General features: G+C 34.1%; 2 protein-coding genes across 2 annotated transcripts in view; both read right to left on the bottom strand.

Annotated features, from left to right (window-relative positions):
• LOC132299754 (protein BLISTER-like) overlaps positions 1 to 7338 on the bottom strand; it is a 35790-nt gene extending 28452 nt beyond the window's left edge. The window contains exons 1-4 of the mRNA XM_059796559.1: positions 6884 to 7338; positions 2081 to 2810; positions 1430 to 1908; positions 218 to 337 (exon numbers count right to left, since the gene is read on the bottom strand). Coding sequence (XP_059652542.1) covers positions 218 to 337; positions 1430 to 1908; positions 2081 to 2810; positions 6884 to 6958 — 1404 coding nt within the window. The 5' untranslated portion in view covers positions 6959 to 7338. The remainder of the gene's footprint in view (positions 1 to 217; positions 338 to 1429; positions 1909 to 2080; positions 2811 to 6883) is intronic.
• Positions 7339 to 8161: 823 nt separating this feature from the next.
• On the bottom strand, positions 8162 to 11328 carry LOC132299746 (glutathione transferase GST 23-like). Its single transcript, XM_059796546.1, has 2 exons — positions 10978 to 11328; positions 8162 to 8644 (listed from the first exon to the last, which is right to left on the bottom strand). The coding sequence occupies exons 1-2, from the start codon at positions 11284 to 11286 to the stop codon at positions 8288 to 8290; spliced, it is 666 nt and encodes a 221-aa protein (XP_059652529.1). The 5' UTR covers positions 11287 to 11328; the 3' UTR covers positions 8162 to 8287.
• Positions 11329 to 13365: the final 2037 nt, after the last annotated feature.

Here is a 13365-nt window from a genome sequence, read left to right as displayed (position 1 = left end):
ATAGCACATTAATTTTCATGGTATCTAAATGGCAGAGTATACGACAAAATTTACTCATTTATGTATATATATGAATGAATCTGTATATGTAAGTATATATGTATCATGTATGTGACTAAAGTACTAAACAAAAGCACAAACACAGGCAACCATCTGAAAAACAATCTTGGAAAATGAAGATCTGAACAAGCCAAAAGAACCATAGATGCAAACAAACCTGTTGATTATAACTATCTGTCAGAGCTGAATTTTCAGAAGCTAAAGATTCTGCCAAAGCTCGTGAAGCCTCAAGAGCTCGCTGCAAAGAGAACTTTTCTTGTGTCAAATCTTCAATATGCTGCACAAGAAAGAAATTAGATGTAAGAAAATGTGAGGTCTGAAAAAAATACATCCAATGTTCCAAACTCAGAAAGAGAGACTACTGTAGTGATAAATGCAAGACTTAAACTTACCCAGAATATAGCATAAAAACCATAGAAGAAAATTAATTCTTTACTTATTTTACATCAGACCACATAGTACAGCTCAAGGCACTAAGAAGGGCCTTAAATTTTCATTTATTTTTCCATTTCCAATACATCCACACTTGTTAAAGTTCCAAAAACAAAAACACTACTTGATTAAGTAGTCAAGTGATTGCCAAATCAGGGCTAGTTTGGCAACTGTTTCACATCTTATGAAATATTTTTATTGGATGATTATGGTCAATTATTTTTCTCTCCATGTCTAAAATATCTAGTAATTTTCTTACTCATGTCACTTGACTTTTTAACGTAGCGGAACAATAAAGAACAGAGTTAACCCTTGAATTCACAAGGAACACACTAACAAGAGAAAAAACTTGAAATTGTATTGATAATTGTCTGCCTACAAACTACATCTCTTGCCTTTATATAGGCAAGTCAAAAACCACACCACTCATTAAAATAAAGGACACTTGTTACACTGATTAAAGCACTCCGTAAAATACTACGTACGTGTTGAGATTTCGGTGGAGCAGAATCCTCCATAAATTTTGCAATGGAGAATAATTCTTCAATCAAGCTGTCTATTGTTGGCAACTACACCAATCATGCTGCCACCTATTGTCAACTCCACCACCAATCTTCTTGCTTATTTTCAATTTTTCTATTTTCTATTGTTGACTTTTCCTTATTTATTTTTTCTGTACTTGTATATCTCTCCTTACCTTTTCAGCCTCCCTGACTTGTGGTGCTCATATACTCGTGAGCCAGTTGTTCTACATCGCTTTTTTATTTTATTTTATGTTATTATTCATTACTTTTAGTCATATAAAAATATATTTATTTACAACGATTTGAACTACATGCAATGCATGTACATTTTGCTAGTCTAATTATACATGAATTGACAAGAATACATATATGAGAAAAGTATAATAAAAATTGCAGCAACAACAATATATAACCTGTTCCAAAGCAGCAAAGTCTTCATCCTGTTTTTGCGAAAAAAAATCTTGTTTCCTCTCTGTTCTGTTCTCATTGGCACTATACCTGTACATGTCATCCCCATTACTGGCTGAAAATGAAGTCTTCATGGAATGGTTCAAAGTTGGAAAAGGTTCCATTCTTTCAGTTTCAGTAAGTGACTTCTCCGACACAGATGATGCAAGACTGATGTCCATGTCGTGAAATTTTGAACTAAATGACTCAGCATTCTCTTGTTCAGTAGGTTGAAAAGATGCAGAAAAAAGTCTTGGCATATTAATAGAATCAAGGAAAGATGGACGAGATCTCCTCGTGTTGGTTTCAGCTACATCTGGATATACTGGTACATAATTAGATGAACTTCTGACATCAAAACTGAAACCAGGAGATCGAGATTGAGATGGCCACAGAGGTTCTCTGTCCGCACCTTGCATGTTTTGTCCTACTTCATGAGAGGACTCTGTGATATTGGTAGAGGATGAAAGGAGTCCATCATTACAAACATACTGTCATCAGATTTTCTTCCAAAGAATTAAAAAGGAAAGTGGAAAAAAAAGGAGTGAATACAATAAGTATTACCCCCTGCAGGGCCCACCGGGTAAAAAAAAAAAAAAAAACAATAGCAACTTTACCTTCATAAGAAGAGGACATCCATGGGCTAGGCAGCGGGCTGGTATAAGCAGACTTGTTTTGCAATAAATTGCTGTCAGAATTCTCAGGAGAAATATTTGCAGCAAGAACATGAGATATACTAGGATTTGTAACTGAAAAATTCTTTAAGTGACTATCATTATCTTTTGACTGTGCTTCCTCCAACGCATAACGACTAGATTGACTGGAATTGCTATCAATATCTCGAACTGCTTGAGGGTGAAGAGAAATATATTGATCAGTTGAAACGGAAAGTCCTCCTGAAGCTCTACTATAATTGCCAAAGTCATCACTCTTCTCTTTTATCTGAGGGCTATAATTAACATTTACTGGTTCAGCTGGCTTTGACCCATTATATCGGTTAGAGTCTTGATCATTTCCATGTTTCTGCACCGATTGAGCTAAAAATGAATTACGATAATTCGCTGATAAAGGGGGATTAGCATGTTTTCCATACAAAGAACCTATCTCATTGTTCTGGACAAGATCAATTGCTTTGTCGTCATTGTTCATAGCAACACCAGACAGTCCAACAACAGCTCCACCACTTTGATCAGATGTACCAGCTCCTTCTGAATCTGTAAGCCTTACATTTTCAGTTTCTAAAGGTTGCTTCTCATGTAGATCAGCATCTGCAGTATGAAGCTGACTTGTGGATGCAGCCTTTTTGGCTCGTTCTGCTGCTTTCTTCTTCTTACGGAATTCCTCCAGCTGCAAGAAAGAAAGAAAGAAAGAAAGAAAGGGAAAAAAAAAAGACCACATTAATTTGATAATTTGCCTTTGGACAGGTTGAGATAGCAGTTTACACTAATACAAAATTGAACCAAAAATACAGTAAAGATGGGTACTGTAAATTTTTGTCCCATATGTTAGAAGTACATTGGGTGAATTCAAATCCATACATCAAGAAGTATAATAAAGAAATCAGTAATTCTAGATTTTTTTTTTTTTTTAATAGGAAACAAAAATCTTAAAAAATTGACTAATCATTTATAAAGGTGGCCAGTTGGGACAAACTTCTAACAACAGCAGTAAAACAAAGAGTAAAATCGAATCACACCCCTAAACAAAAGAATAACCCAAAGTTCAGTGACGCATGGCTATATTTGATAACGAAAATTTAACCTTTGTCATAACAAAGCCACAACTACTATTTACCATAGTATTATTCCTCGAAAATTCCATTGTTCCTCTCAATCCTACGAGAAAAATGAAAGACACTAAAAGAACACAAACATATGATATAAACATAGCAATATAAGGTGGATACGACCATTGCTTGGTACATTGGTAAAATGCTGCAGCTCTCAAGCGTCAGGTTCAGCCACTTTGTGCGAGTAATACAAAAGGTTATATCTATATCTAGTCCACCCCTCACAGCACCCTCTCTTAACAGGGACTACACTATGTAACAACCATTTATATTATATTTACTAAACACATATAAAAAAATAATTGTGTGCATATATACATATATACATCAATTCATTAATTTAAAATAATAATGATTCATCATGTTATATACATATATATAACTAATATTCACTTATAAAGAGCTATTCTGTATTTCTAACTTGTAATATCAAAAAATAATAATAATGATAACGAAGCTAAGTTATGCTGCATTGACATGGACTTCGGATTAAGTACAAATAATATATACTTCATCAACCTACTCAGAGCATCAACCATAAAAAAAAAGGGATATCCAATCTCTCAAGTAGACCCCCAAAGGCATGAAACCATTACACATAATATATAGTTCATCAACCTATTCAGAGCATCAATCAAAAAAATGAAAAGGGATATCCAAACTCTCAAGTAGACCCCCAAAGGCATGAAACCATCTTAGTCTCAACTCTCAACATCAATAATCACTGCAAAAATTAATAGAAACTGAAAAAACCCCAGCATCCAAAAGTATTATTCACATATCATGTTGGGGAATAAAACAAAACAGTCAAGCAAGAGAAGAACAATCACACAAGATAACACACAATTTACGTGGTTCGGAAAAATCTTTTGCCTACATCCACGGAGCGCACCGGAAAATGCCACTATAATCAATAATGATGGGTGTTTACAACAAAGAGCCCTCTGTGCTCTCTCACTCTCTCTCTAGCTATTCTGCTATCACACACATACTAGGGTTAATACAAGACTCAATATTTATAGGAAACAACATTTCCTCAAATCTACAGAATTCCAAGGAAAGAAGACCTCAATTAGGAAACAAATTCGGAGTTTCTTATTTACAACGATCGAGGTGTTCGTGACCTGTGATTGATCGATATTATCCTAGGCTACAATTGACGCTTACACTAGCCTCTGTGATCGATATATACTCTGTTGTGATAGATCGATGAACTCCAGGTTTTGATCGTGACCAACACTGCTCACTGTGATCGAAGTCCCCGACCGGAGTTCGAGAAGGGTCAACATAAACCAAGCTCGTGATTCAGGCTCCACAACCTCAATATATCACATGATCCTCATCCACATGGACATAAGCTTTAACAAAATCCTCTACATCTTTGAAAAGCTTTTTTCCAAAATCAAATGAAATCCCCTCTTTAATAAGCATTCCTAAACGCCTTTACGAAGTCATCAGCCACCAAAACTGCATCAAGAATTTGCCAACCCCTGAAAAATCACTTGATAAAAAGAAATATTATATAGCAACGCCTTCCTCATTTAACAAAAGAACACTACGGATAATATCATGCCAAAGCTATTTTAACACATTGGTAAATGAATTTAGAGTCACATATATAGTCAGGGACTCATTTCTTCTCACCATCATCAAATAAATGAATCTCAAGCCTCAAATGGAAGTGGAGAAGGAATCCTTCATAGGAAGCAAACAATAGAAGTTCTATCAAAACTCTATTCTCTTAACAATTCCCAAAAGTATTCAAGTTACCATCTTCCAAAGTGTACATCTGTTCGCAAATATAGTCTCTGTAAACCCATCTAGACTCTTAGCTTTATCCATGTCCGTCTTTTTTTTTTCCTAGTTGGGTACTCACACACACATGCCTCCACTGAGGCTCGAACCCCTGACCTCTCTTTGAGAAGTAGGGGCTTGGTACCGCTAGGCCACTGGCCTGTTGGTATCCATGTCCATCTTCAAAATCACCTATTTAACTTCATCCGTTTCATAGGATCTTTAAGGCATAACTCAGCTGGCAAATTGGAAGGCTCGCAATAAGACATAATAAGAAAGAAAATTGTAAGGATCTCTCTGAAATGAGGCTTTAATCCTTCCTGTCATACAATATATCTGAATTAAAAAAAAAAAAAAAAATTGACAAAAGTTTCCTGGCTATAACTTTTGCATGAAGATATGGAAGAAGAAATCTTTTGCAACCTTTCCCAGTCATGGGTCCAGTGATATAACATATTTCGATCAGACCATAAAAGTTTTCCTATGGGTTCATGGATTGATTGTTCAATATGATAAACAAATTCTAGAAATTGGTGTTGCATTGCCCTTTGGCTCACGACTATTGGAGTCTTATTTTTGGCTTGTTTGGGGTTAAGTGGGTCATGCCTCGGTCTTCGAGGGGATTGATTGATGCTTGGAGAGGATGTTTCATGGGAGCCCCATGCCCGTGATTTTTGGAGGGTGGCACCTTTTTGCGCTTGGTGGTGCATTTGGAAGGAGCAGAATAGTAGACCTTTTGATGGGGAGGAATCTTCTGTAGGGGCTTTGAAATTTCTTATTTTTATCTCTTTTTGCAGTTGGATGATGGGGAGAAATTGCAAATCATTAGAGGAGTATGTTGATTTTTTGGGTTCCTTGGGTCAATAGGATCTTTTCTTTTCGCTTACGCCTTTGTGTATTCTATGGGATGCGTTCCCCTTTTGAAGGCTTTTTATTAATACATCTTTACTTATCAAGAAAAAAAACAAAAAACAAAACAAATTGTGGCAAAAGTTTTCCCATGAGTTCCAATCACATCAATAACAGATTAAGAAAGACTTCATATGTTCAATGAATTAAGTATTTTCTTTTAGTTTTGTCATTAATGTTAATTTACATTCCACCTCTTTGGTGATGAAAACTGCACCAAAATATGCAAATAGTTAAGGACATTGTCAATTGTCACTCCAAAAATCACCAGCAAAAGATTACTCTAGATATTGTAAATCATAGTCTTTCCCTTTAAAATAAAAAATCTATAGCACTTGAAGGAATTCAATAAAATATGGTCATTTGCAAGATAATAATCTAATAACAAATTGCAAGATATGATCATTTTAGGGCCCTACTTCATGATTTGCATCCCACAAACTGAAACACGCAGTTCTAGTAATCTAGTTTATTAGCCACCAGGTACAAGAAGCAGGACTTGGGACAACAAGACTTGGCACGAATCTTCGCTGCAATTCTTAAGATTTTTTGCTCAGTTTAAAGATCTTCAGTTCAGTGTTCTAAAAGGCCACACAAATTCTAACAATATAACATTGTGTTTGCAAAATGGACTCAGTTGTCAGTAGAGAAGTAACCAAATGGAAGTCATAATGCTGCCAACAGACTATAGACACCCAACTAACCAAATTCAATACATAATACATACATACATATATACATATATATATATATATATATATATATCACCTTTTCATTTTTGTCAAAAATAATCTAAGAACTGAGACAGCAACTAAATTGAAGTGATCTAAACAACAACCCTTTCAAAATTTTCAAGTCCCGGGAAAATCAACAAACAGCGTTTGAACTTAGTAGATGAAAGCAATCAAAATTAGAGAGTGGAACACACCCGTCGTTTTCCAGCCTCCAAAAGCTCCTGCTTCTGCGACCCCATCGAATTCGGCAACACCTGAGCCGACGCCATTCAACTCTCACCACCGATTCATTCACAATTTTCCATAAATTCTACAAACATTCAAGAATTCCCATCCAAAACCTAGATACAAACCCTATATGGCACAACAGAATACAGATCAAGTTATATATGTACATATATACAAAGCTTGACAATTGATTGTGTGAGCATAGATCAATCAACGGTCGTCTGCAACGGCCAAAAACTTTGAAATTTTGGAACGGATTTTGAAGGAAAAACCCTAAATTGCAGACAAAAGGGTCCGATCTGAACGGAGAGGAGAGCTCGGTGATGTTTGTTTGTTCGTTCAAGCAGAGATCTCCTGTCTCCTCTCTCCTCTCTCTCTCTCTCTCTCTCTCTAACCCACTCGTAATTTCCGTTATTATTACGCCGGTGCTGTTTCGATGGTTGTTAACATTACCTGCTGTTACGAAATGGCGACCCATTGGGCCCCATAGAGTGAACAAGTGTGGCGTTCTGAAATTTGAATGTCGGGTGATCTTTCGGTTCGGATCCACCGAACATCGGGTGGATTTGTTTAATTTATTTTTTATAATACAAGTGCTAATCATTAAAAAATAATAATAATAATAATAATAAAATAGTGTTGATAAAAAAATTAAAAAAAAAAATCTGATCCTCGTTTAATTAATTATATTACCCAATTAAATTGATGTAAAAATATTGTATTTCAACATTGCACATGTTGGCATGTTGTAATCATTTTATGTATAGGTATTTTATTATGAAATTCAAAATTAGCTTTTCAATGGTGAAATGCCCAAGCAATTAGGCTATTAGCTCGGACCAAGAGGATGGTAGGATATGGAATCCCGAACGTGGACATGTTGGGCATGCTTTCATCATTTCATGTATTGGTACTTTACTAAAAGTTGGAAAAAATTCAAATTTTGTTATGTCTTGGCTTGTAAATCTACTATTTGTAGCATGGGGCTTGATTTTATTATTATTTTTTTCTCTATTTCCAGGACTTTAAGAGATTTTAAAAAAATGAGAGGGGGAAGCTAAACCGTTTTAATTGGACCAAGACTGGAGTTAAATGAAAATTCGGTGGTATGAGTTAAATCAAACCAAGTCAAGTCAAATGTGCAAGGCTGCAGACTTTTACTATTATAATTTTTTGATCTTACCGCATACAACACATGGTTTTTCGTTTCGTCATTCACCCGCATAAACACAATCAACCACAGCTACATAAATCCAACATATCATAATAAAAACAAGTGCTACAACCACAGTTACACAAATTTAATATCAAAAGTGTTCAAGTCAACTCCTCTCAATACTCATGATTAACGGAGATCAATTTTTCAAATGCTACCTTCTTGAGTTTGCGATGAGCTTCTCCCTCAAGCGTTTGAGATGGGCCAGCAATTTTTCACGATCAGGGAGATTTTCTTTGATGACAGTAACTTGTTTAAAATTTTGAACCCATGCACACAAGCGAGGCAAAGTGCTTGGTTCTAGCAGTTTTACACCAACCACTTCTTCCATGCATTCGAACCCATAAGCAAACCATCCAAATGAGATGTCTACTAATCCAATGGCATCGCCACCAAAGAACTGCTTGTCTCCAAGGGCTTTCTCTTCTATGATTTTCAGCACTGCCAATGATTCTTTGATTGCTTCCTCTTGTTCCTGTCCAGTCCCATAAAGGCCAAAAAATGTGCGACCCTGTGTATATGATCCACAAATATATTGTCATCACAAAAATAAAAATAAATAAAAAACATACACACTATATAGATCATGATATTTCACTATGAAAAAAAAACAAAAAAAAAAAAAAAACCAAATTATAACTTAAACCCCCAATCTTTTGTCTCTATCTTACTCTCTATTATTCTCTCGTACACACATTATCTTAACATTTATGAAGTACGGACACTAGCCGTACTCGTGTCATGTCTATGTCGGACACCGATACTCGTCAAACACTCCTGGAACGCGTCTCTGACACTTCATATACGTGTCCGTAAATAAAAATAAACTTTTATTATTTTAGACACTTTTGACACACTTCGCCTAGATAATTAGGCCTACACTTCTAAACATTTACTCTCTAATCTTAAAAATAATATGAACACATTTTAAAGCGGCCAACTTTTTTCTTTAATAAAAATTGACATTGTACACATATGATCACAAGCAAAAAATTAAATAAAATTTGTTTATTTAAAATAAATATGACAAAGTAGTGCAATAACAATATATTCGATATAAAAGTTATTACAACTCTTAATATAAAATTAGAAATGAATTAAAGTTTTATAATATTATTACTCAATATATATATAAATAAAAATTCAAACTTATATATAGTCGTGTCCAAGCCGTACTCGTATCCTACTTTTAAAAAAAATTGGCATGTCATATCGTATCCGTGTCTCATATCCGTATCACTGCTTCATAGCTTAGTAACCTGTAAAATTAGTACCGAGATTCACAACTCGTAAAACGAAATGGGTCAAAAAAATATATATATCCAGCTCAAAACTCATTTGCCCACACAAAATTCATTTCCCGACTAAAGTTGCAACACTGAGGTGGCAATTTGTGTTTGTGGGTCGTGTTCATGTCGTGTTGATGTAAGGGTATTATACTAAATAAGTAAACCCAAGCTCAACCCATTTAATAATTGTATCAAGAATTCTCAACACTAACCCAATCCGTTTATTAAACAGGTAAATGTGTTAACCCATTTAATGACCTGTTTATCAAAATGAGACATTTAATATTTAATCAAATACTAAATAATATAAAAAAAAATTGTCATAATTAACCCAAATATTCAAAATAAAAAGAAAAATCATAAAGTATATATAAGGTTTATGTTGAAATGACTTAACTATTCATAGTGGTGAGTTTACATAGGTAACATATTAAATAGGTCATATTCACGATTATAACATATTGAGTTAAATGGTTCATAAACGGGTTACACGGGTTGAACCTCTCAATCCTAACCCGACACGGTTAAGTAAACGGGTTAATCGTGTCTACCCTTTTATGACCCAAACCCGTTTATATCAAACCCAAACTCTTTTAACTCGTGTCGTGTTGTCGTGTCGTAATTTATCATCCCTACGCAACACCATCACAACAAAACTCGGGCTACAGGCCCACAACTTCATACACACACACACACATATATGTGTGTATCTATGAAGCACGGACAGGGGTCCCGTACTAGTATCGGACACTTTTCGGACACCGACACCCATGTCCGACACTTCTGTGAAGTGTCCAAATATTATTTTTTATTGGACACGCGTGTCCGAGACTCGGACACACGGTCCGACACTTCTGTGAGACAAAATTTATTTTCTCTCACTCCTCTCTCAGTCTCTCATCTTCTTCAATTATCTCTCTACATGAACAAGATATATATATATATATTTAAGTTACGCGAACAAGATTTTGTGAAAAACTGAAAGTATATATGTTTATTCATATACATATTTAGTTCATTATAGTTATGTCTCTTCTGCACATCTTCGTTTGGAATTTAGATCAACTTTATTTTTCATTTATTTTCTGTTTTGTTTTGTCTATATTTTTCTTATAACAGAGATGAAATTATTGAAATTGATTCTGTTCTTTATTATTGTTTTATTTACCTGTACAAGATTCTAGTAATTATATTTTAAATATATATATGTATATAATTTTATAGGCGTATCCCCGCCGTGTCCGTATCCTATTTTTTTGAAATTTGCCGTGTCGCCATATCCGTGTCTTGTCGTATCCGTGTCCGTGCTTCATAGGTGTGTATGTAATTCTTCCTAACAATAGTACACAGTAGAAAATACAATAATATGAAAGATGATGATGCAACTTGTCATATATTGTGAGATGGATTTTTATGTGCAAGAAGTAACACTAATGTTTAAGGTCAAACAAGTGGTTTATGGAACTATCGAACTATATATATATATATATATATATATATATATATAGATATAAGGTTCTACTAATTAATCAATGATTTGTAACATATAATTTACCTTATCTTCCCCAAATTGAATCCAAAACCGAGCCATGGCCCTCTCATAAGCATCTTCCGGCAGCAACGGAGTCTCCGGCCACGTCTCTTCGATGTACTCAAGAATAACGCGGGACTCCGCTACTGGTTTGCCACCATGAACAAGCACAGGGATCTTCTTGTGAATTGGGTTGTACTGTAAAAGCAGTTGACTCTTGTTGGAGAGGTCTTCTTCTAGGTACTCATACTTCACACCCTTTAGTTTCAGAGCCCATATCACTTTGTGGCTAAAAGGGCTAGCCCAAAATCCATGTAGCTTTACTTCTTCCATTGTTTGGTGGTTTGTCTATCACCAGTACAAGTCAATTTATAATGGCAAATGCTTCCTTCTTAATTGCTTGGGTACTACTTTTCAAATTTGGAAATGTCGTAGGAAGAAACCTTAGACTTAGAGTCAAGGTTTTTAGTTCATTTTTATCCCTCTTTTTGTCTCTAGCAAAATCAATTAATTATGTGATCTAGATCTTTTACAGAGTCAAAAATAAAAATATATATATTAAAAAACAAACGATTTTTTTGTTTAAGTAAGTAGGATAATTAGGATTTGGATTCTCTCCACTAATTTTTTTTTTCTCTCCAATCTATCAGAGACTCCATTCAATGATCAAAATCATGCCACATTAGCAGTATATATTTTGTGTAAGATTGGTATCACACCCAATTTAATCCAAAGAGAGATGATAACGTGGTGTTTTTGCAACTGTTAGATATAAATATATATGAACAAATGTAAAAAAAATAAAATAAAATTTAGGGCATAATATAGGATATAGAAATTACTGAAGTATACCCCATATATAGGGCTTTCCAACACACCTAAAGTATATTGGTAAGAAGAATAAATGGAAAAACAAGGGATTAGTTTAGGAAATTCGTTAACATACAATTTATGGTTAACAATATTTTATTTTAAGAATATTGAAAAAAGGCATAAATTGTCAGAAAGGGGACTGATTTTAGAAGCATTAATCCAATAAGTTGTATTTTGGGGCAGGGGGTTACAAGTCTTTATTTTAAATAATAATAATAATAATAATAATAATAAGAGGGTTATAAAGTGCAAATAAAACAAATTAGAAGGCCCTTTGCTCTAAACTTCTATTTATTTGTGATATTTTTGTTGACAAAACTACCTTTGATAGCCAATCAACTTTAAAGTATTTGTGGAAATTGAATAATGGTGGAATTGCACACTGTCATATTGACTAGTATGGTGTAAAATATGGAGTGTATAAATATTGACTAGTGTTCAATGTTCACATTATTATGATACTCCGTGTATGTTCATGCATGATTGCAAGTTAGCTAAAAATAAAGTAAATAAAGTAATTGCAAGGCGCACACCTCTTTTGACTTTCTGGGCGTATCTCATTTGAATATTCACACAACCTCAATCCTCCCCAAAAACACATTGTAAGGTGTAGGGGAAGCGCAGACAACACTGTTAAAGAGCATGTGGTGGAACGTCTGCGTTAAAAATAAGGGAAAATTACATATAAATGGAGTTAAAATTCTATATTTACTTAGAGACTGAGTCAAAGTTTCATATTTCTCTAAAATGGATTGCTGAGGTGATACATGATTTTTTACTGTTTAGAAAATTGTGGTGCCTAAAATGCCCTTCCCTAACAAAAAAGTAGTACCTTCAGTTTAAAAAAGTAGTACCTTCAGTTCAAAAAAGTAGTACCTTCGGAGAAAAAGTAGTACCTTCGCGGGTGTTTAAAAAATATGATACCTGGACACCAAAAAGTAGTACCTTCAGTTCAAAAAAGTAGTACCTTCGGAGAAAAAGTAGTACCTTCGCGGGTGTTTAAAAAATATGATACCTGGACACCAAAAAGTAGTACCTTCAGTTCAAAAAAGTAGTACCTTCGAAGAAAAAGTAGTACTTTTGCGGAAGGGTATTTTAGGCACCACAATTTCTAAACAATAAAAAACCATGTGCCACCTCAGCAATCCATTTTAGAGAAATATAAAATTTTGACTCAGCTTCTAAGTAAATATGAAACTTTGACTCCATTTATATGTAATTTTTCCTAAAAATTATCTATGATAGTTTTTTAAAAAGGTAAATTATAACATATTAAAAAGTGGTGATATAATACTCTAATTTTTTTTTATTCAATATGTTTCATGATGTGAAACTCAATTATCTCATTATCTATTTATTATTTTATTAATAAATAAAACTTAGCCTATTTTGGAATAAAGACATCCCCTTATTATATTTGACAACCAAACAGAGCTTAAAAACGTATGAAAAGTTTAATTTGCCTTACATTATTTGATTAATTTTAATGGTAAAATATATAAAAATAAAAATAAATAAATAAATGACCTAATTGTCCTT

The sequence above is a fragment of the Cornus florida genome, unplaced genomic scaffold, assembly GCF_030987335.1.
Source record: "Cornus florida cultivar Cherokee Brave unplaced genomic scaffold, ASM3098733v1 CherokeeBrave_3.0.0_Hap2_Chr01, whole genome shotgun sequence".
Classification (NCBI taxonomy): domain Eukaryota; kingdom Viridiplantae; phylum Streptophyta; class Magnoliopsida; order Cornales; family Cornaceae; genus Cornus; species Cornus florida.
This window is presented reverse-complemented; position numbering and strand designations above follow the sequence as displayed.

Bases quoted from the DNA above. Each gene is read 5' to 3' on its own strand.
- LOC132299746 (XM_059796546.1), bottom strand. From the start codon at position 11,286: ATGGAAGAAGTAAAGCTACATGGATTTTGGGCTAGCCCTTTTAGCCAC. The intron at 8,645-10,977 runs GTAAATTATATG...TCATATACACAG, and splicing joins TTCAATTTGGGGAAGATAAG to GGTCGCACATTTTTTGGCCT.